Source organism: Clinocottus analis, unplaced genomic scaffold (genome assembly GCF_023055335.1).
Source record: "Clinocottus analis isolate CAN_PGR_092001 unplaced genomic scaffold, fCliAna1.0.p SCAF_33, whole genome shotgun sequence".
NCBI lineage: Eukaryota > Metazoa > Chordata > Actinopteri > Perciformes > Cottidae > Clinocottus > Clinocottus analis.
In genome coordinates, this window is record NW_027176076.1 from 809192 (window position 1) to 832746 (window position 23555).

At 39.8% G+C, this 23555-nt stretch overlaps 1 protein-coding gene across 1 annotated transcript; it reads right to left on the minus strand.

Moving 5' to 3' along the window:
* Positions 1 to 928: 928 nt before the first annotated feature.
* Positions 929 to 23351, minus strand: mrvi1 (murine retrovirus integration site 1 homolog). The gene is made up of 28 exons (XM_068596017.1): positions 23296 to 23351; positions 22803 to 22858; positions 22257 to 22350; positions 22030 to 22158; positions 21850 to 21935; positions 20879 to 21572; positions 19907 to 20054; positions 17735 to 17754; positions 12346 to 12558; positions 10636 to 10742; positions 10477 to 10538; positions 9664 to 9828; positions 9460 to 9537; positions 9286 to 9335; positions 9085 to 9141; positions 8114 to 8563; positions 7933 to 8011; positions 7381 to 7501; positions 7205 to 7235; positions 5896 to 6036; positions 5575 to 5706; positions 4400 to 4553; positions 4090 to 4139; positions 3620 to 3754; positions 2960 to 3021; positions 2171 to 2293; positions 1791 to 1919; positions 929 to 1367 (listed from the first exon to the last, which is right to left on the minus strand). The coding sequence occupies exons 1-28, from the start codon at positions 23341 to 23343 to the stop codon at positions 1205 to 1207; spliced, it is 3777 nt and encodes a 1258-aa protein (XP_068452118.1). The 5' UTR covers positions 23344 to 23351; the 3' UTR covers positions 929 to 1204.
* Between the last annotated feature and the right edge of the window lie 204 nt (positions 23352 to 23555).

Sequence of the window (23555 nt, forward strand, 5' to 3'; positions counted from 1 at the left end):
CACTATGTTGTCTTCAAGATAAATTATAAATGTTCAGTTGCAGCCAGCAGCTACATTGACTTATTGTATTTACAACTCAATAGCTGCTAGTAACCAAAAACAGAGCTATGAGAGTACATATTTAACTTCAATTTACCAGGAGGCCAGAAACGAGACTCCAAATGAATAATAATGATGCCAAAACTGCAGAGTGTGTATTTAAGCAACAAGCTCACCATATACTGTAAAAGGGTATGTCGATGTGCAACTTGTTTTCACTGCCCCAAAAAGAGCCAAAAATAGTCAGTGTATATGTTAGAACACTTTGGTAGCATCTTATATTTCTCAGTAGAAACAACTGCAATATATTTTCAGGCACCTTTATTTAAAAAGGTGAAGTGGCAGATCCTCAAATCCACAAAAAAAAGCACAACAAAGTATAGGCACACATATGCAAAGAAGATCAAAATAAGCTTCATGCCATCTAATCAGTGATCTCATACAAGAATAAATCTCTCAGTGCTCTAAAGACAATATGGCACAATCAAGGACCATCAACTGCAAAATATTGCAACCAAGGAACTACCTTGAAATATGCTTCTATTTGAAAATATTTAAATAAACTCCATAGAAAATTAAACAAAACATTCCTTTATATTATATGTTTTTAAATATTAATTGAAATCTCTTTGGGTCTTGGACCTGAGAGATTATGCTTATAACATTAGAGTTTAGATAAATATATACTTTTTCTACTGCAGTATTCCACAGAAAATGCCATATTTATTATCAAAAACTACTCAAACCAAAATAAGCATCTTACTTCATATGGTGCAATATATATATATATATATATATATATATATATATATATATATATATATATATATATATATATATATATATATATATATATATATATATATATACATATATATATACACACACACAGAGAAACACATGTACTATCTTTAAGTTGTTCAATCAAAACAAAAATAAAATTAAACTGTTAACTATAACAAAGGCAACAGTATCCGTTAAACCTCCCAGAACGTCTTTGGCCCTTCGAGAGTCAGGGTCATGTATTCAAGTGAGTCCGAGTGCGGTGATATGGTAAACTGGTGGAGTTCGACTGCCACAGTGGTTCTGGACTGGGTTCTTTGGTTGTTCTGCTTCCCTCAGTCCAAAGATCTTGATCTTGCCTCACACAAAAGTCTGTCTCTGCTTACGTGTCCTCTCGTCTGTTGTAGTAGTCACTGAAGAATGTAAAAATACTGATAACCAGACACATTACCACAAACAGTGTCAGGGCGATCCAGAGAAGCCGTCGACTCAGGGGAATCTTGGGACAAAACCGACCAAGAAGAACCAGGACCTCCTCCATCCTCCTTTGGAGATAATGACCTCATACAGTTAACATCGGATTTGTTCATCGTTGTCTACAGTTTAAACATTTACTGCAGCAAAAACAACATCATCAAAGAGATATTGAATGATGAGAATGATTTATACATTCAAAGGATGGGGAAATTTGAGTATGTGTTTGTTAGAATAATGGATTTAGGCAGTTTACTCCTTTAAATTAAATTTCACCTTATTCTTTTTGTTGTATTTTTTACGATCATGGAAAATAATATGCAAACTATGTAGAGCAACATAAATAATGTGTGTCTGTAATTTACAATGTTGTACAATGGCAGTGAAGTCAGTGGCAGGCAATACTGTGGTTGTTGTTGTTGTTGTTGTATCAAGTAGGAAGACGTTTCATCAACCCTTTGCTGCTTCTTTTTAAAGCAACAAGTTCAGTTTACCTGCTTGTCCTTCTCTTCTTTCCACTCTCTTCATCTTTATTTTTCGATTCCAGCAATTTCTCTGCAGCATTTTCCTCTTCCTGCTTCTCCTCCTGGAGAACTTTGATTTGCTTCAGTCCTTCTTGTATGCTGCATTTGAAATGTTCACATTAACCAGTAAGATCTAAGAATATACAGTATTCATATTTACGTCCTGCCCTCAGGCAGTAACGTATAACGTGGAATTTATTCAAAGCCTCTGTATATTGACATGATATACACCTGCACAACAAGAACAACAGAACTGAGGAGTCCTATATATGTGGTGGTTTATAATAAGAAACAACAATGTCTTCAAAGTGTGTTTGTGTGTAGTTAAGGATGAGGAGAGACGACCGCACCCTTTATTATACGACTCCTCCTCAATCTTTGCCTTGAGCTCAGCTCTGATCTCTGCTCTGATCTCCTCCAAGTTGACTGGAGGCTTGGCTGGCACACTTTCCTGCTCCGACACACCCTTTCCACTGCATTGTTTCAAATGGGAAAGAACAATCATCCTTAGACACCACCAGCATCACAGCAGAGGTTACACAACCGAGAGGAGAGCACATTGAGGTTCCGTCACAACACAACAGCCTTGTTTTATAACAGACAACCTGCCGCACTGACGGGGTAGTGTGCATTACCGACACTATCGCAGGCGAAAACTAAAATGATATAGTGCTGGCACTTTGCACATTTGTTTTTACTATTCCTGTCTCCTCACATAACATCTAGACAGTTGAGAGCTCCACTCAGACTCTCTATATAACCAGGGTATGATTGGAGACTTGTGCCTGGACTTTGTCAAACTACTTGCACAAATGTTTAGATTATGACCCAGGAACAGCATATCCATCAACTGCAGCAGGGTTTGATTATTTTGTATGATGTCAGGGATATTTTCACCCACTGGGGCTTTTCTCTACACCGTAAAACACATCCTGAAGGTCACATAAACAAGACAAAAGGTCCCATTGCAGCACGAAATGCTTTTGATAAGAATGATTACAAGTTCAGGCTTGTCTTGGCCCATTGTTTCAGGGCTGTGTGGGGACCTTGGGAATCAAGCAATGGCATGTGTACACACTGTGTATGCATTCATGTGTTTATGTGTGTGCAAGAAAACACCATGAGAGCACAAAACATACCATTCTGCTGCTGGTTGTGCTGCCTCGGAGGGAGCGTTGGCTTTCACATAACTGGCTTCACACTGAAGAGGAGAGTGTTAAATATTGTGAAAGGAAATGATTGCCGTCTTAGAATAATACGAAATAAACAGTAACTGTTAGAGAAAGCTAGAGGGGAAATGCCTCTTGAGGGGGACTACAACGATTCAAAGATATCTGAAATGTTACAAGAAACCTCAAAAAGACTCTTTCATAATTGTTTTTATAACCTTATTACAATCTTAATGTGTGTTCCTATTTATTTGGAAAGAGTAGAGTTAAGTACAATAATCTCAAATTTGTACTTAAGTACCGAACTTGAGTTAATATATTTGGTAACTATCGACCACTGACAATTATTATAGATATGACTTGGACTAGAATGAAGAACCAATTACAGCATAAAACAATTACAATAAGAGACAAATGGTTGACATTACAAAACCCTATTGGTCCATTTTGAAATAAAAAGAAACACAATGTTCTGAAAAATGTATTTCTACAACAAAGTATTGAACAACAAAGTGATACCCCTAAGGTATAAACCATGTACAACAGAGTGGGTGTCACTACATTAAATGCTTGATATGCAATTTATTTTTTGTCAGACAGGACACAACAGGACAGGACAGGACGACCTACCAGGACAGGAAGAGCAGCACCAGCGATAGATCCAAAGCTGGGGCCTGGGCCGGCTATGGCTGGGGTCTGACCTGGGATGTTCAAGAGGTTGAATTTAGGCACCACTGCTACGCTCACCCTACGTCTGGGCAGCGCCTAGTGAGGAAAACAGAACATGGGCCAGTGGGAAGGATAAAAAAAGTAGAATTCAGGAATGTAACATTGTTTTTCTTTTACATAAACTACACCTACAAAGGCATGATGATGTCGCCAAAAGAAGAGTGACTGACTAATAGTCCAAACATTCAAATTAAAACCATATGAAACAGAGAAAGCAACAAATCTTCCAGTTTAAGAAGCTGGAATCAAAGAATGTGCTTAAAAGATGACCTTTAGATAATAACTCATCTTTTATCAAAAGGTTGTTATTTTCTGATGCTTAATCAAATAATTATTTCAGCACTAAAAAACATAAAAACTGAAGCACTTACTTTTCCCAGAGTAAGGGACATTGACCTTGATGGCCGCGGAACTCCATCATCTTTATTGAGACAAACACAGACACACAGAAACCTTTAATTTCACACTGGTATTCTTGCCAAAGCTGCAGTGAAGCTGCTCAGTAAGACCGTATTAAGATACTTCAGTTACAGTAGTCAGGCCCTGGTGAAAAGCAGCAATGATGTTAAAACAAGAGGTGCATGCTTTTTCAAACCCTAACTCTTTAAATAAAGTTAATAATATATTTTTAATATATAATATATAATAATATATAATATATTTTCTGTCTACCAGTCTTACCTCCAGTGTCTACGGACCCCCCGTAACACCGATTTGAGTTCTGGTTGGCCAGCTTCTTGAACTCCGTCAGCTCCGCATGGTCCTTCTCATACGTCCTCTTCAGATTTTCCACGTATTGCATCATGACCTCGGTGGCCTTGTTCATACGTTTCTCCTGTCGCACAAAGAAAATCTGTCAATACTGCAAGACAATCTACTGTATACACAGACATGTGACACCTAGAACCTTTTAGCAAACAGACTTTAAACAATTGAATTCTGTGTGAGAGTAGCTGAGAAGCAAGCGACAGACACACAAAAATGTATCTTCCCATGAACGTTGTGTTTTTAGCCACCGGATGAATGTAAGTCCAACATCGACTGGTGTACTCTTGTTATATGGTTTGGTCTGCCCAAATAACCGTCTTTTTACATTCAACTTTTTACACCCGCGAGTTGTTAAGTTTGCGTGTCAGCTATTTGGTGCTGAGCAGGTAGCGTGCAGTGGGTTGATCAGAGGTTTTTACTCAAAACTGCTGACGGCTTTTCGGGAACAGGGTTGAAAAGAGCAGTGAGATCAAACTATGCAGGAACAGCTGTTAAAATGTGCACATTGTAGAGAGAAACACATTGTGGAAGAGACCTTATTGTTAAAACATATCCTGCTTCATATATTTGCCTTTTCCCTCTACGGTATGGGATTATCACACATCCAAGTTAGTTAAACCCACAAAGAATAGAATATATAAATGTGGCTGTCAAGAAAACAGACTGCAAGTTAAGAGACTTCTCGTAATCTTAAGTGATCTATGAGCCTTTATTTCCGTGCAATTGATATAGCCGTATATATAGATTGTTATTTATAGACGGATAGCAGTACAAGGAAAAGATAAATGAAAAAAGGGCAGTAATTCAGCAGAATGTTTTGGGATTATAAACAACTAAAAGACCTTTGTACTGCAAAACAATAAATTTGCTCTTGAACCGATGTTTGGTTTGGCCAGCATGAGGTCAGCCATGACATCAGATAAAGGTCTTTCCCATAATTAATTTATATGCTGCCGAACAGGCACCACAGTGAGCCCTGCTGACAAAAAAAAAGATGTGCTGTATGTTTACATAATGCAGCAATCTCTTTATCTGTTTTGCATTTCCTCGGTTCACATTGCCATCAGATTGCGTTTGTATGACTGCACCTGTCGAACTGCTCCGACGATCTCTGATCTGCTGGAGAGCCGCGTGGCCAGCCGGTGCAGCACTGCTACCGTCTCTATGAGGCGCTGGTAGGCCTCACGCTGCTCCAAATTCTGCCACTGTGGCGAAGTCATCTAGAAGAAACGCAACAACACCACCTCGTTACAACTCTCTCGGGAAAACCAAGTGTTCATCAATGTCCTGTCCTGTACCTGGGATTGGATTCAGACAAGATACATATTTACTGTGGGACATTTCCAGGAAACATTAAACAGATGAGAAAGCACTAAAGAGCCAGAGAGAATGTTTCTTCTTCTTCTGACCTTCAGTGCTCCTTTGAACTCTTCCAGTTCTTTCTCCGTGTCTTCCTCAGTCAGGTTCCTCTCCCTCTCGGCCTGTTTGAGCCGCATCTCCAGAGTGTAGTTGTCATTACGAAATGCCAGCGACAGCTGGACAAAAGCGTTCTGTTGGGAGGAAGTCACTGCAATATAACACTTGGAATGGCACATTAAAGACTGATGAACTGCTGGTGATGACAACACACCAACCCAGAGGAATCCCTAGAAAACTCTCCCACAGTGCAGCACACACGCGCGCACACACGGACACGCACACGGACACGCACACACGCATACTCTTAATACTACGAAGCATTTTGATTGGTTATCGTGTGAGGGAGAACCGAGCATCCATGAGGAAAGCATCGGGAACAGGCTGTGATTCTGACATTTGACCACTTGATGTTTGGCTGAGTTGATCAAAGCAGGTCTGCACATACATGGGCCACAACGGAGAGGAAATCTATGACCTTGCTGATCCAAACAGATCCCAGTGGGAGAAGCCAGAGAGGCTGCAGCCGAGTCTGACAGCGTCACTAATGTTTGCATTTTTCTCCACAGGAAATAGCTCAAGTGTCTCCTTGGACTACAGAAAAGCACGTTCCTGTTGACCAAACACCGTCAAACTACTTTGGTAAAAAAAAAACTGATGATTATGAACATTAGGCAACACATGGCGAATGTTCAGCAGTGAGAGCACAATTTTCTGCTCAAAGTAAACAGATTATAGTTGGCAGTCAACTTTATGACCATTGTATGAAGACTCACGCACACTGGTAATTACTTTGGAGCATTTTGAAGGCAGATATTTGAAGGCAGAAAATTCAATTGAATACATTTTCTTTTGGGAAAAATTCTATGAAAAGATTATGAGGGAATTTCCAGTTCAGGTTTATATAGACCACAAAAGTGATTTTAAAATGTTCAATTATAAAAAGGAATAGTTCAACATTTTGGGAAATATACGTTTTTGTTCTCTTGCCGAGTGTTAGATGAGAAGATTGATACCACTCTAAAGACTGAAAATGTGGGGAAACAACAAGCCTGTTTCTGTCCAAAGCTAACAGAGAAAATAAGTCTATTTCCTCAATTCTAAAATGTATTTGTTTAAAATGCAGACAATCACAAGCAACGCACCACAGAGAAACAAAAACAATTGAAACAGGAATGGACAACGTTCAATTCCTTATCATGAAAGGTTAACAATATGATGTTTTTGTGACTTTGTATCTTTATTCTTTAGCAGAAATACTGTGTGAGAATCACCCAAATCCTGATCAGATCTGATACCAACCTCAACTTCTTTTTCAGTGAGTGGGGGTGCACTGGAATGAAATCAAAGAGGAACTGTTAGTATCGTGACTAATGTACATAAAGTTCAGTTGTTAATAAGGAGCGATATCTTTATCGATTAGACAGAACAAACTAGGCAAAAGATGAAAGTGAACTAAAGCAGCAAGTGTTGCGCACCAGCCTGGTAGACCTCGGTGGAGTTTGAGTTTTCTCAGCATCACATCTGAAATGTTTGGCATGGCGTCTGACTTCTCCTTTGCCTCCTCACTACTGGCTGGGTTTGGAGAAGGTGGACCTCCTGCAGACACATTGTTGCATACATCAGTCCTAAAGCCAGTTCCTTGAGCTTTTTCCAATAAGGTTTGATTCAAGTCTCAAGAAATTTGAGACTGATTTAAGTCTCCAGTGTTGTCTCTTTCCAAAACACGCAAAATACATAAAACCATATAATTTCATCTTCCTCAGGGAGTCTTTGCCCTAAGTACTTTAACAATTATGCCATCTGCTGATAGAAAGTGCAAACAACATGTATTTCTCTGTTATGAGTTTGCCAGTAAATGGGTGGCACACAGGGGGGAAAAACAAGAACAGATCATTATCATCATAATTTGCTGACTGGCACAGATTTTCCCTGAGATTCAGGAAGTGCCCACCCTTGTCGACATTGCTAAACACAGTGCTGGAAGTACTTTCTGTCTTATGGACATGAAGGAAGACATGCACTGTTACCTCTTTCCTGTTCAGCGGCTTCACTCAAGTCTGGTAACTTGGATCCCACTATGCTTTGGTTACGCATAAGCTTGTGCTCCTGTATACACAAAGCCATTGCACAACATTTTAAGGAGGAGTTTGAGGACCAAAAAAAAAAAAGAATGACAGTAAAACGTAATCTGCCGAACCGCTTCTTTACCTCTCTGAATTTAGACAGTTTCTGTACACCTCCCGGCTGAGCAGGGAGGTCCTTGTACCCTGGGGACTTTAAGGCAGCATCCCTGGGCTTTTCTGAGAAGGTATCCTCTGCTGTTGGAGGGAAACTCGGGACGCCATTTCTAGAATTGAGGGTGCCGACAGTATCCCAGGAAACAGCCCTCATGAGCGGAGGGAAAGCCCCAATCGTCTTGATCTCTGCTGTACAGGGGGCTTGTTGAGTAGCGGGTCGAGGGACGGGCTTGGCCACCCCTGTGGCCGGGGCCTGACCAGGGTTTCGACCTGGCCCCTCATCTGCTTTACCGATTGCTGGAGGACTTTTAGGTACGGCAGGATCACAGTTCTCCTTCTGAACAGCAAAACGTGGTGTTAGAGTCCCAGAGGACACTTTCCTCTTCTCAGAGGGCCTCCAGTCCACCAGCAGTCTGTTGCCCTGAGGTTGGCAAGATAATAACTATTATTATTACATGTATTATTCACATTGTCTTAATAACCCCCTTATGCTACTTCACCGTGTAGATATTGAGACATTTATTGGGATACGTAAAGCGGTTGAAGGGTTTAAGTCATGAGGTGTTCATCCGGGAACCAAGAATGTCTGTACAAATGTATGTCTAGACCAAAGGGGTGGAGACGCTGACAATGCCATCCATAGAGAGCCACGGCCCCGCTAGCATGATTAAAAACCTCTTAAAGAAATTCAGTATACATTTTTGCAACCTTTGTCTCAAGTATTAGGATGTTTTTTTTAGGTGTACATTTTGTAGGAAGAAACTTTTATTTTGTTGCATGTATTTACTCTTTTTCAAACCTACTCAAACCAAATACAGTTTGTCACACACACACACACACACACACACACACACACACACACACACACACACACACACACACACACACACACACACACACACACACACACACACACACACACACACACACACACACACACACCTCTTGATCCTGTGTTGTCAAATCAGGCTGATCTCGCACTGAAGAAACTTCCAGATGCTGCAAGAGGACAACGTGGCAAATGTTCTGATGTTAAGAAATATTACTTCAAAAAACACCACTTAAAAACACAGCAAAGGGAAATAAAATGAACTCATACCATCTTGAGTGAATGTTGTTTTTTAATAGCAATCATTTATTTACCTGCCCAACTGACTGTGAGTTGACACATGTTGCCTCTGTTTGTCCTCCAGCTGAAACGGCAGAAAATAACCAACAAGATCATTCTCGCAAAGTCCAATGGACCAAAAGTAATAGAAAAATAAGGTAGAAAAGTTAGAAACACATTGTAAACAGTGTTTTTTAAGATTTCATTACCAGTTTGAGGAGATACAACCAGTGAGATGCTTCTAGATGAACACGGTGAGGTTGACGGAGTTGCAGTCGGAGAAAGACCTGTGGGGAAAAGAAAAAAAAAACATTTGTGAATTAAAAACAGATACATCTCAGAATCACGTGTGTGTGTGTGTGTGTGTGTGTGTGTGTGTGTGTGTGTGTGTGTGTGTGTTGTGTATTCGCTACCTGTGGGTAAGTCAGTGAGGGAGCGGCGGCCGCGACGTGTCAGGAATCGGTCGCTGACCTTCTTGGCCTGTTGGAGTAGCTCCAGGTTCGTCTGTCGATCTTCCTCAGAGAGCTGCAGCTCCGGCAGCTGATCCTTCAGCAGGTCGATTACATTACCTGTGCTGTCTGAGAAAGAGAATACACACATGCACAAGTATACTTTGGTTTTGTGGTTGTTTGTCTTGTCAAGTTGTCAAGGCAACAAACACAAAATGCAGTTATAGACAAACAGCAATGTTAACCAAGATGCTTGTTTTCTTGCTCAAACATCAGGTAATAAGGTTTTAAAATAATAAGCCTGTAAAAATATACATGTAAGTGCTTTGGGATTTGAAGAGATATTTCTCGGTCTCATGCAAATACATAATTCACAGATGGATGTGAGCCAATACATCAGGTGATGATGTTCAGCCGAGTAAGTGATGTTTTTATCTACTCTCTTCAGAAAAGGGCAACAGGCTGAACATCAAAGGTATTTAAAACTGGAAAGCATCGCAGGCACGTGGGACGAGTAGAATTCATCTCTAAGGACACAGATGGCCAACCTTAGTCGAAGTGTGGTGAAGCTTCTTCAAAACATTTTGGTTTTATTCATACTTGGAAGACAGATCTTTCAACAAAGTTACAAATGTCCACTTGATGCTGGACTAAAGCGAATGTTGCCAATGTTAACATCAGGATAGTTCTCACTGAGTTGTGGCTATCTTTTGATAATTGCAGCTGCAGTGTGTGCGTGTGAGTGTGAGTGTGAGTGTGTGTACAGAATTTACCCACCGACAGTGGTAATGGGTCCTCCAGTGGAGTTTCTGGCCAGGCGAGCTCTGGGACTGTGTGGCCTGAGCGAGAGGAAACAGTAATCATACAGATACGCCGTCTCTGTTTACTGCTAAAAAAGAAAAAAAAGCAGTTTCAGGGTTTGAGATGGACGATTACCTGCTCTGCTCCAGAAGAAGCCCATCTTGTTGGACAATAGTGGCCTCCTGTGGGTAGACGATGGTGGGGGCAGTCATGACGACAGCTTGAATTTTGCTTGGTGTCGACTGTGCAAAAAGAAATTGTAAAAAAAAAACCACAACAAAACAAATATCAATGGTAAAACAAAGTCACAGCTGAACTGGCATAGGTGTAATATATGTTGTTCCTTCATTTCACACACATTGTATTTGCACACTGTTAACAGACATAATAAAAGGTTTAAAACAACATCCTTACAAAAACAACAACAACAAGTCAGGGCCTCAAAAATAGATAAAAATGAAGTTCATACTGTGCTACAGTTGGGCATATTTCCAAATAAATGAACATTAAATAGAGTGACCACAAACAATGAAGCCTTTAATGGACCTGAGCGTGGTTAGCCTCGGGCAGTAGTGGAAGAAAATGTTAGTGTTTGCGAATGTGTCTGCAGTCAGGCCATGTTACCAGCTGCTCATACAGACTTAACTGCAGGGACTCCAGACACGTTTGCAAACACTAAAACATTGTCACGTTCTTAAGGACCAGTCATTCATTAGAGATAGAGACACATAATAATGAGGTTACATATGAGCACATAAATCTGTTTAAAGGAGAACTTCAGCAATTTAAAAAGCTCAAAATAAAGTCACTGGACTCACAAAAGAGTGAAAATCAAAAGCAGCAGAGGCCGAGACAGCCAGAGTCTTGGTCTCATGACAGAACGCGAGATCAAACACCTTTCACAACGCGGGCCGTCTATCCAGAGCCACAGACCAACTTATATAACTACTCTTACAGACTAAATTGCACTCCTAGTGACACGATTAAACTGGACTTCATGAATGAAATTGATTGGAGCAGCGGTTGAACAATTTCATAGTTTCACAGTTTCAAACATTTTGAGAACCTCCCATCTTCTTAAATTATCGCTCAATCTTTTTCTGTTCATTCCCAAATCCTTGTTCAACCATGAGAGGAAGGTAGGCAAGTAAACACAGACTGAGATCAAACATTAATTCCCTGAGAACTCCTCTCTGCTTATGTTTGCACTAGAATCCAAATAAAAAGGATTCCTTCTGGTGGTAATGCTGCATAAAGGCCATGGCTGCGCTGTAGTAAAGGAGGATACTTTTTATAGTGTTGGCATATGAGCTGACGATTTGATTACACAGCTTCTTTACATTCTGCAGAGATGTCTTATCTTGCCTGTGTGTTTATGAGCGACTGCAGCAGAAGACAATGTTCTCGGACTGTTTTAACACTTTGCTGTCTGCAGGACAGTTTGCTGCTTTAACTCCTGAATCTGATCCCTTCAAGATGATATCCTGGAATGCTGAAACAAGATATATCTCCAATATGGGGATGTTTATGATTTAACGGGTAATATTCTAGGTTTTAAGTCGTGAATTTGACATAGGCTTTTCTCAAGCACAAACTTAGGAAGATATTGGCAAATAGGGTCCATTGCACTTTTACGTAGGCGCGATTAATCACATGTTTTATTGCTAAACTATGAGAAGCATTTTGAGGTAAAAAAACAAAAAAAGAAACCTTGAGGGCAGATGTTCAGTAGCAACATTGATAGAATTTCCTCACCGAAGCAAAATGGATTAGTCTGAGACAGATTTTATGGCCTCACGTGCTTATTTTAAAAACAGAATATGTGCTTCACAAAGTGACACTCACTGAACAGGGAGAGCTGGACGAACTGTCCAGATCCTCGGGCGAATCCTCCTCTTCCTCAGGCAGTGTGGGCATGGTGTGGAGCAGTGGGGGGCGTGAGCGAGTGTGGGGGAAAATAAAAGGTGTCTCGATGGAGCAGGGGTCAGCACAGGACTCCTCAATGCTATGATCACTCTGCTCAGGAGGAGATCCCAGCAGGAAGTGTTCCTCCAGGAGCTGCACGATCACGCAAACACGAAGACACAAACACAAGTATGTTATGCATGAGTAAACACATATGTATCACTGGAGTAAATCCTTAACTGCAGGTAGTTATTGAACATTAGTTGCTAATCATAAAAAAACAAGTGTTTCTTAAATGAATGGCGATTTCTGAAGGAAGTTTTACTGGCTAACTCCAGTTTAATAAAACACATAGACACCATGAATGAATCCCAGAATATTATTGAAGCCTTGATTTTTATGTTTAATTTGATACCCAACATGTTTGTGTTTTTTTGGGGCGTGGGGGGAATTCATACCATGTATTTTTCTTGATTTGTACCTTGTGACCTGATATAAAAGGGGCTCAAAGAGTCATTAATTTGTCATTGCCTTGGACCAGCAGCTAATTTTGACCCAAAAGGCTTTAACATCTGACACAAAACTCTCACAAGAATACATTCATTCATAGTGAGTATATGAGGTAAATATTAAAGACAAGAATGTAAAAATGTCATAAAACATTCAATCAGCCACGCCATCAATGAAGCACCGTAGTGGACAGACAGTTGCACTCTCTTCTCCACCCTGAGTCAAAGGAAGTTCAGCAAGTATCACTTAAAGATGGGGAGTGCCTGACCCATGTTGGACCAGTGGATCCCCATTGAGTTTGTATTGTCACAAAACATGCAGGGGGACCCGCACACACCAAGGACAGGACAAGGCTTTGATAACAAACACTTAATATTTACAAGAAAATGTCACAGGGCACCTTACATTTTTAGAATATATTTAGTTCACTGGGGAAAAGAATATGCATTAAGACAGATAATTAAATTATTCCTTAATAAAGAAGTTTTTTGTTGTTTTTCTGATCATTTGTATACTTAGCTGCTATGTTATGTAGTATTATTTTTAGGGTAACATTTAGCGTGAAACCTGTATAAACTTAAAATAAAATGATTGAAAGATAAGTTAGTTTCATCATATTTATCTGAGTGATGGTCTGTGGAGCAACAAAGAAAAACAGCAACATTCCCACAGAATGATAACAAAACTGGGCACAAACTCCAGCCACCACATCACCAACTTAGCCGCTTCACAACATGAGTGATTGAAAATGCAAATGAACACCACTCATGCCTGAGCCTCGTGACAAAGTTAAGTATGTTTTTCTTCAGGCAGCACACTGATGGAGATCCACTGGGTTATTACACTCAATGTTACTTCCTCTCACAGGCTGACTGAGGCAATGAGTTTCTGAGAGACTGTAAAAAAAGAAGGCTTGTGAGAAGATGCTGTGTGGGACAAGCATGGAAGACAATCAAGAGGAGAAATCATTACTCTGCATGTTGAATTAAAAATGACAATACGAGGTATGAGGAAAGGGAAAGTAACTGATCAATCACGACAACTGAGGAAAGAGACAACTTGTACCTAAGACTGGGAAGGATCCAGAGTGCTAATTTGAGCCACAGGCAGGATAGTAAAAACTGCATATATTCATGATATTAATGATAAGAATTTCTGGAGCATCAGCTACGAACAATATAAACATCTGTGCATCTGTGCACCCAGATACATGTGACTGGAATATTGTATTTGGAATATGGCCTGCTCATGTTCACGTCTTTCCCAAATCAAAAACAAAGCCTGTGCTATGCTGCATTAATAATAGAAGGTGGAAATAACAGTTATTTTTATTTTCTTGATTAAACATGTATTCAATGAATAATAAAAAAATATATAATTTCCTAAAGTTCTGAGTGAAGTCTTCAATTTTCCCAAAATACTATATTCTGCTTACCTACAAATCTGGAGCCTTGTAAACATTTGTTGTTTTTGCTTTCAAAGTTCCTTAAATGTTTTTACTTGAGGAATTGATTAATCAACTCAAGGTTTCAGTCATTCCAACTGACGTTTGTCAACAATGTTGCATCAGTCACTTGGCTGACTTAACTAGAGAAACACAACCTAATTTGTTAATAAAATCGTATGTGTGCAACATGTCTGAACCATTGTTTGAACTCACCGCTCCTCCCTTTTTAGTAGCACATTTATGCAAAGCTAAGCGCATAGCAGATTTAACCCTTTGAGGGAGCACAGTGCACAAAAGAGTCTGTATTAAGTATCGCCAGTGATTTTGTGCTGGATGCTAATGCCCGGCCAATTGTTTGGTCGAACCAAAAATAGAAAGAAATACATATGCATGACCAGCACGGATGTGGCTGTGTTTCTACTGTCAGTGCAGATGATGAATAAGGCGTGCAGGCGAGTGAAAGGTGAGGAATTATTGGATATTTCAGAGGTATGGCATGCACTTTATGCATGACAAATGTTCTTTTAATTCTGGGCCAGAAAATGCAGTGTGCTGTTCTTTGTCATCACAAACATGACAAGTTCTTGAGAACATATAGGGACAGAAAAGCTATGAGTCACTCGGGAGGAAATGGGTTGTTTAACAGTCTCCCAGTGATCTGCAAAGATATTTCCTGACTACACAAGTACTGTCATACAGCATTACATTCCTACATTACTATTTCTCAGCCTGCACCAGACTTATTAGACATTTAAAAACCTTTAAAACTTTAATTTCATCTGATTCTCATAACTGAAAGTATGAAAAGTCTTCTAAGTCTACTTCTTCTGTGATTATAAATCAAATCAGAGTAAAAGAGGTCAGCCTGGAGGTTCTGCATTCATAAATATTGAGTAAGGCACCAAATATTTCTAAAGCAATTAATTAATTGCCCCTGGAGTTCAGGGCGGCTTTGGTAACAACCACCTGTTTTTTTTTTGTGACTGACTAAACATATAAACCTTAATGACAGGTTTTATTCATTCCTTAAAATTCAACTTTTTCTAGGTGTTTTCATCCTAACATAATGAGACAAACAAGAATAAGAACAGATGAATCAGATGTAATTTTAATAGCTTGTATTTGTACTGTCATGTCTGTTTACCTATGTCTAAGAAGAAGAAAAAACTTCTGCCACGCAACCAAAAGAGCTTGCAATTGCAACTCAACAAGTTTGAATATATTCTGAGGACAGAATCCTGACTCCAAACAAAGATGCTAACCTGCACTGCAAGAGGCTCAGACTGTTTCCAGGGAAGACCATGAGACTGAGATACATGTTGCAGAGTAATTGAATCACTCGGATTGTTTCCTGTGGTGGGAACAGGACAGAACAAACAAGCCAGCCTGACCACTGACAGACCCTGTACCACAACTCCTTTAGGGCAAGTGTGTTCTTAAAGGACACAATCATCTCATAAAATAAATGTGTGACAAAATGTACTTCTCATTGCTGCCAGGCCTAGCTGTCGCTTCCCTCAGACCGGCACCCTCCTCCTCTCCTCATAAGTTACATAAGCCCACTCCCTCTTGCCAGATTTGTTTAAACTTTGGTTGTGTGAAGCCAAGAATACAGGGCCAGCAGAGGAAGTGGTTGCTACAGAGCTACAACAGAGAGATAACAGGACAGCGGAAGTGTGAGAAAGACAGAAACAAACAAATGAATGTACAGAGATGAACAGTCAGGTGAGTGAGCAGAGAGTCACTGACTTTTATACGCATGATCAAACAGAAAGAAGAAATACAAATGCCGTTGAGTTCCAGACAAAGACTGGATGATGTTAACTCACCCCAGCAGGCACAAGTCAAACCGACAGCTGTCCAAAAGGCCCAAAACACACCTTTTTGCACAAGTTTGACGCAGCTAAAGACGCTAACAGACGGCTGATGCCGCTGAACCTGCGAGTCCCATGTCGACCTAAATCCATCACCCACTAAGACACTACAGTTCCACGCAGCCGATCATCTGAACCTGTCCATAGAGAGCATGCACGTTACCTGAATCCACCACTAGCGTCGTGGAGAAACACACTCACTCCTGCGGATCTCTCCAACTCAGACTGCCTCCCCACAGTCAAACTGTCACTCTTAGCCTTTTCCTCAGAAATATCCTCTTTCCTCGGGGCTTCTCCTTCCTTCTCCCGTCCCCTCTGTTCGCTGTCTTTTTTCAGCAGCAGCCTCTCTTTCACTCCTGGGAGCTTTGACCATTTAAGGAGAAGGGCTCTGTATGCCTCTTTGGGCTGCTGTGGAGTATGTGTGTGTGTGTGTGTGTGTGTGTGTGTGTGTGTGTGTGTGTGTGTGTGTGTGTGTGTGTGTGTGTTTGTGTGCGCGTGTGTGCGTGTGTGCGTGTGTGTGTGCGTGTTTGTGTTCTCAGGCTGCTGCTCCACTGATCATCCCTCAACTAAAACTTATGTATAAAGTTAAAAAAAAATTACTGTTATTCTTGTCTGCAGGGTTTGTTTCTCTAATAGAAGTGTGTGAGCAGTAGGAGAATAGTTCCTGTGTTGTTGTGTGAGAGTGCATGTTTGTGAGAGATAGATAGATTGTGTCCATCCAATCTGTGTTTACTCTGCAGCCTAAGAGGAATCCACACATCCACTTCTGAGCTCTTGAAGTTCATTATTGTTTGTCAGACTGCATTGTCGAACCTCGCACCATTTGTGCTGCGTTTTAGTGGTAAGAGATTTGGGTTTTAAGACCAGGGATCCTCCTGAATCTTGAGAGTAAAAAAGATCACAACACACAAAGTAACATTGTTTGGAGGAACGCAGCTGACATTCACAGCAAATTACAGCATCAAGGTTTGAATTAACAAGAATTGATGATCTTAAGAGATTTAAAACAGAACCTTTTATCAAAGGAGCAATTCGTGCAAAAAAGTCAGATGTTCTTATTGTTTAGTTCAACTGGAGCAAATTATCTTTTTGAAGGTATTTCTATTCAGTACATCAACGTAAAATACAGTACTGTAGATATATATATATATATATATATATATATATATATATATATATATATATATATATATATATACACACACACACACACACACACACACACACACACGGGGGAGTATTGTATGAAGTACAATATTCAGCTATGAAGTAGATACTTAAATGAAGTACAGTATCTCAAATTATTATTTTCCACCTCTGCCAAAACCACTAAGTCAAATTAAACGCTATCTTTACATTGGTACACTTAAAAGTGGTCATCAGTATCCTCTAAAAAAGAAACTTCAATAATTTCCAAAAAGCCAGTTAAAAAAAATGACAGATACAAAATCCCACACTAAATTAGCTGTGTAGTCGTGCCACAAATAATCAGTCTTACCTTAGTGCAGCTGCCTCCTCCTGTTGAAGCCAGAGCACAGACACACAGGGAAAACGTTAATTTGCATTTAACAGGAACACATGTGCAATGCAAATGTCATGAGAGGTCAGATACATGTCAGTGTGTCTGTGTGTTTGAGAGAGAAACAGAATAAGAAAACAAATGTGAAAAAAAAATCCATTTGGTGTTCTGTCCTGTGAGATTAATGCTGGCGTCGGGATATTGATCTGATCGTTAGAACTATTGTAATTCTTGTTTCAGGAAGTACCCTCGTCCACCTCTAGATAACTAGGGGCAACAATATCCTGGCAACGATTTAGAGTACATGAGGTGCTTGATCCGCTGGTTGAAAACCGCGACTGCGTCGTCTGCTTTGGGCAGTCTAAGCTTGGATATCAAGCAAATAGCTAATCACTCTTTAGAGGCTTTTTGTAGAGCAACGTTAGAGCTGCGCAGTATTAGGGCACTTTAAGGGTTTAAACGAGCATGATTCAAATATGGCCGAATACATACAACAAAACATAACTATGTGTCTTATTTGATGGTGCCAAGAATTTTGACTGTTAGAGGACACACATCAGTTAGCAGCTGTGCTAACCTTTAAACTTTTGTCCTAATTTTACCTCATTTACACTTAAGATACTGCACTACAAATCAGTTTGCATTCCAGACACAGTATATTAAGGTATATGTCCATTAATATGATGATTCCCCATCAAAGAGCACACTGTTTACGGCCAACACACACACACACACACACACACACACACACACACACACACACACACACACACACACACACACACACACACACACACACACACACACACACTCTTTGTAACATAAAACCTAAAAACAAGTTTTATTGCTTTTTTTATGTTATAGTTACGTGTCTATCTTATAGTAATGATTTATTTGTGTACGATAGATAAAGACAGATTATGAAGTAGTTTTAAAAGCTTAATGGAGGCAGAGTACTTCACTGTACCCGAGATGCCATCAAAAACACAGAGCATCAGCTGCAGCATTTACAGACATTTAAAAGCCAACATTCGGTAAACTATCAGAAAACAATATGCAACTCTTACCATGCTAACACGTTAAACTGAGTAAACAGGCTTATGACTGTGTGTCTATGACATGCAGTTTCACAACAGCTTTTATTAGTTTTCTTTTCATTAATGCTGTGTTATAAATGAATCTATGTTGTCCCTGATGAATGTACAAAGAGTCCAGTATTCTTGAGATAATGTTAACATCTAGCTTACTGTGTGGGAAGCGCTCCAAATACAATGAAACTTCCTCACATTAACAATGACTAGATTGTATCACACATCAACCACATATTGAGGTGCGTAACATCAAACTGACACACAGATGGTTACTGTCTGTTTATTTAAAATATCATGCTTCAAACTCTCCTCTCCATCATAAGATTGGTATTAGCATTAGTAGTATTGGAAAATGTGATAAAATAGAAAAAACGATGAGGATAACATCCAACAGATTTTCCATATTAAGGCGTCCAAAAAGGTTTCGTAAAAGTTAAATGTAGTTTCTACAGTTATTTAACAAATAACGCACAAACATTCAGTTTCACCCGGGAATAGTTTACAGTACAGAAGTTGAAGTTACTGACTTTTAGACAGAGCTAGGCTATCTGTTTAACCTTTTCTCCAGTCTTTATGGTAAGCTAAAGCTAACTAGTACTCACTGAAGCATCTTTTTTACTGCACAAACATAGGAAGTGTCAAACCCTTTAAACTATCTCTTATCAATAAACTGAACAACAATTCTTTAAAATTATGAACTACATCTCAACTGTCAGTGGACTGTAACCCGATCATTCACAAAAAGAAAGTATAACAATTGTGTTGTCAATTAAAAATGACCTGCAGCTAAAGAATACTTACCCTCACTGTGTTTACATATAAAAAACATTCTGACCCCCCTAATTTTTCCCATGGCTCCCTTTGATGGATAACACACACTCCCTCAGAGCTCAATCTCTCTTCCTCCTCTATACCAGCTATTCTGTGCAATCTAAATATCTGCTATGTCTATTTTCAGACAGCCTTAAGAGTTACCATTCGAGAAGGAACTAGCTTTAATTCATCAGTGTCAAACAGACTACCCCATAGGCACGATAACACTATAATGACGCCATCATACCATTCATAGGTAGCTGTGGAGGCTCCCTGCTTTCTTGGATGAGAGGAGCAAGAGGAAGTCCGTCTACGTCTTCAGGCTCCACAACGGACTCATCGGTAGAGCCTGTGATGTCTGATCCAGGATCAGCTGGCAGACTGGGACATGGAGACTTCAAGAAAGTACAGACGGAGAGAATAGTTTGATCACTGTCTTACATAGGAGACATTAAAAGAGACAACACAACAACTTTATGTGTTTGACTGTTGCAGAGCTACAATTTATGTGATCTGATATCACGATTATAAGATTAATACTAGTACAAATATTTGTATTATTACCATACATATACTGTTCTGAGTCTTATTTGTTTGTGGTTGAGAGTCCAATTGCTGAATGTGAACATGAACAATCCTCCCAAAGCTTAACTTTCATTTTTGCACACTCCTTTACAACATTGTTCCTAACCTAGACATCAAGACCGCCACAAGGGGTCAGCAGTCTACTCTGATGGGAGGAAATAAGAAAACCTCAATTTCGCTTTGCCAAATGATGTACATTTTTTGGAAATTGATCTAATATTTGCTATTCCCTTTAAACTATTACATAGTTTTACCTCATTGGGTCAATACTAACTTAACAAATTAATTAATGGGATATAACTAAGTACATTTATCAAGTGCTTAAATACAATTTCAAGGTACTTGTACTCTACTTGAGTATTTCAGGTGTTACTTTACTTTATACTTCTACTCCACTACAATTTTTTTTCTGGACACACATGATCTCTCTGGACAACATTTGATTTTATATAAAATGTTTTGCAGGTGCTTTTCAAATAATAAATAACTAAATAAAAGGTAGAATACTTTTTCGAAGAGCAACTTGTAACTTTTTTTTTATCAATTGTGACCAATTCGACATCATTAAATTAATAACAGGCGACTTTAACTGTTACTCTGGGGAAAAGCAAACCGATTTTGAACACAGACAAACCTGAGTTTGATCTTTTTCTGTGATCCTGGCCTCCAGAACATTCAGCTGCTCGTCCGTGTCGGCTGCTCGCACCAGAGCCTCCTCCACCCTCTGGGTAATGCTCTCCATCCTCACTTTCACCTGGCTCACCCTCTGCTCGCTCTCTCTCACCAGCTGGGCGGTCTCCAGGGCGCTGCTGACCATCGCCTCCATCCTTCTGAGGGTCTCCAGAAGGCCGTCTGTGGTCACCCGAAGCTGGGCTTGCTCCTGCTCTGAGGCTCCACTTGTAATATCCGTGGCCACTGCTGCATCCCTCTGATCCTTCTTCACAGCTCTGTCTGGTTCTTTTCTCTCAGTGTTGGTTCCCTTGTCGATATGAAGACGGCTGTTCTTTTTCTCCGTGACACACTCCTGTGCAGTTCTTAGAGAGGTTTGCAGGAGGGAAACCTGCTCCCTCATATCAATGATCGTCTGCTCTGCTTGCTGGAGCTTAACTTTTGTATCAGGAGCCTCCTGGTCTGACTGGGTGTCTTTTGTCTGGGTCTTAGACCCCTCTACACTGCGGGCTTTCCACCAGTTCACCACAGCCACCTTCTTGGCCTCCTGGATCTGAGTCTGGCTCTGTTTTTGCTCCTTCTTCCAGGCGCTCCAACGCTCCTCCACCTTTTCCCCTTTCTCCTCCCACACACACTTGTGCAGCTCCAGCTCCTGCAGCCTGAAACCACCACCCCAGCTTTATAAACATCTCTTTTACACACTGTTATGTCTGTAGTTACCAAGGGGTACTAAAACTGCACTTATCCTCGAGAGAGTATAACACACAGAAGATCGTAACTCTTATAGGTTACGTTACGAAGATGCCAATGAATATACTGTCAAAACCAGACACCCGTTTTTATTAGCTGGAGAAAGCTTCTTAGAATAGAGACTAACATCAACCAAATCCAGTCTGTGACCATAACAGGAAAAAGGGAGGTAAAAAACTCACATACACATTGACAAGCTGCTGCTTGATGCTTGCCTGTTGCTGCTGCTGGTGAGCAAAAGGCCTCTCTTCTGTTTCTATAGGAGCAAAGTCCTGCATGTGAGAGAAGACACACGAAATAACAGATTTATACGCATACATGTTACTGCGTGTATTAATGATGATCCTCCGTTGATTCTCTCCTCACCCTCTCAGGATAAGTATTGTGCAGAAGATGAGCTATTTCTGCAGACTTAATCCTGTGGAAGATGCTGTGAATATCATCATTGTGTGTGTGCAGGGACGGGAGGCTTTTGTCGTCAGGATTTCTGTGATGCTGTTGCAGACAAAGAAGGCAGAAGAATAACTGTCAACATGAAACAGAATATCAGCACAATAAAAAAAGGTCACGTGCAAACAGCATGCACTTCTTACCTGCTGCATATCCTGCATCTCGCTCTGCAGAGAGCGGCGGTTTGGAGGATCTCGACTATAGAGAGTCTGAGGACTGATACAGTGTCTGTCATACCTGTCAGAAACAAACAGAATAAAAACACTCATTTGGGGCGGCTGTAACTCAGGGGGATGAGTAGTCGTCCCGTTACCACAAGGTAGCCGGTTCGACCCCCAGTCCCCCTACAGTTCACACGTCGAAGTGTCTCTGAGCACGACACTTAACCCCTCGTTTCTTTATATATATAACTAGCCCCTTTAAAAACAAGTTTTGTAAAGTGAGGCTCAACAAAGCAAGCCAAACTAAGAGTTAAACCCTGATAAAACAGTGCGATAGATGAAACATAAATACAATAAGAACAAACTCATAAATAAAGTAAATAAATAAAAATAATGAAGCAGTAAAGTAACAACACCACATAAAAGTTGAATGCATAATTCTGTCACTGCTGTTCAATTTCATTCTGCTTAGTCAAACAAAGGTGAATAGATTCATAGAAGAACATTAAGATTTGGACATAGAAGTACCTCAAAAGAACTTGTTGTGAATGTTCCTGTAACCTCACCAGCTCTGACTGCAGACCCTGCAACCCCAGAACAGAGTCAACGTGATAAATACCACCCGAAATGTCCATTCAAACCATTAAATAAATGATAAGCACATTTTAAATACAACATACTTCAAAGTATCAGTGTTCCTGTTTTATATATATATATATATATATATATATATATATATATATATATATATATATATATATATATATATATATATATATATACTGACATTATAAATTTGCTCAAGAGAAAGACAATATGGTTTTATTGGACAATATTGTTTATATTTTTTCAAATGTGTTTACATCACATCACATTTAAAATATGTCTCTTTTTGTGATTTAACATGATCTAAAGTAACTACTCTACTCTATATCATGACATGCCCAATAAGAGTAACTTATTTACATATTAACAACACTACTTTCACATTCAAAGTGTTTGCTTTAAGACAATAATGTACCTCAATCATGCTGTGATTCTCCACATGAGAGTTCTTCATCTTATCCATAAGAATTTCTTTCTATACGAAAACATTTGAAAGTAAAGTTAAAAGACAGAAGGCTGACAGAAGATTGTATCTGATGAAAAATATCCCAAAAGACCAACCTTTGCGATTTCTCGGTCTCTCAGCGTCGACATAATCAGGGTTTCCTCAAGTTCGGCCTGTGAACATTTAGATGTTTAACGCTGAACTCATAACAAAGACAAACAGATGAGTCC

Excerpts from the sequence above, each read along its gene's own strand:
- mrvi1 (XM_068596017.1), bottom strand. The coding sequence starts at position 23,343 with ATGGATAAGATGAAGAACTCTCATGTGGAGAATCACAGCATGATTGAG. Across the intron at positions 22,859-23,295 it reads AGAATCACAGCATGATTGAG|GGTCTGCAGTCAGAGCTGGT; the intron begins GTACATTATTGT and ends CTGGGGTTGCAG. Across the intron at positions 20,055-20,878 it reads CAGAAAAAGATCAAACTCAG|TCTCCATGTCCCAGTCTGCC; the intron begins GTTTGTCTGTGT and ends ACTTTCTTGAAG.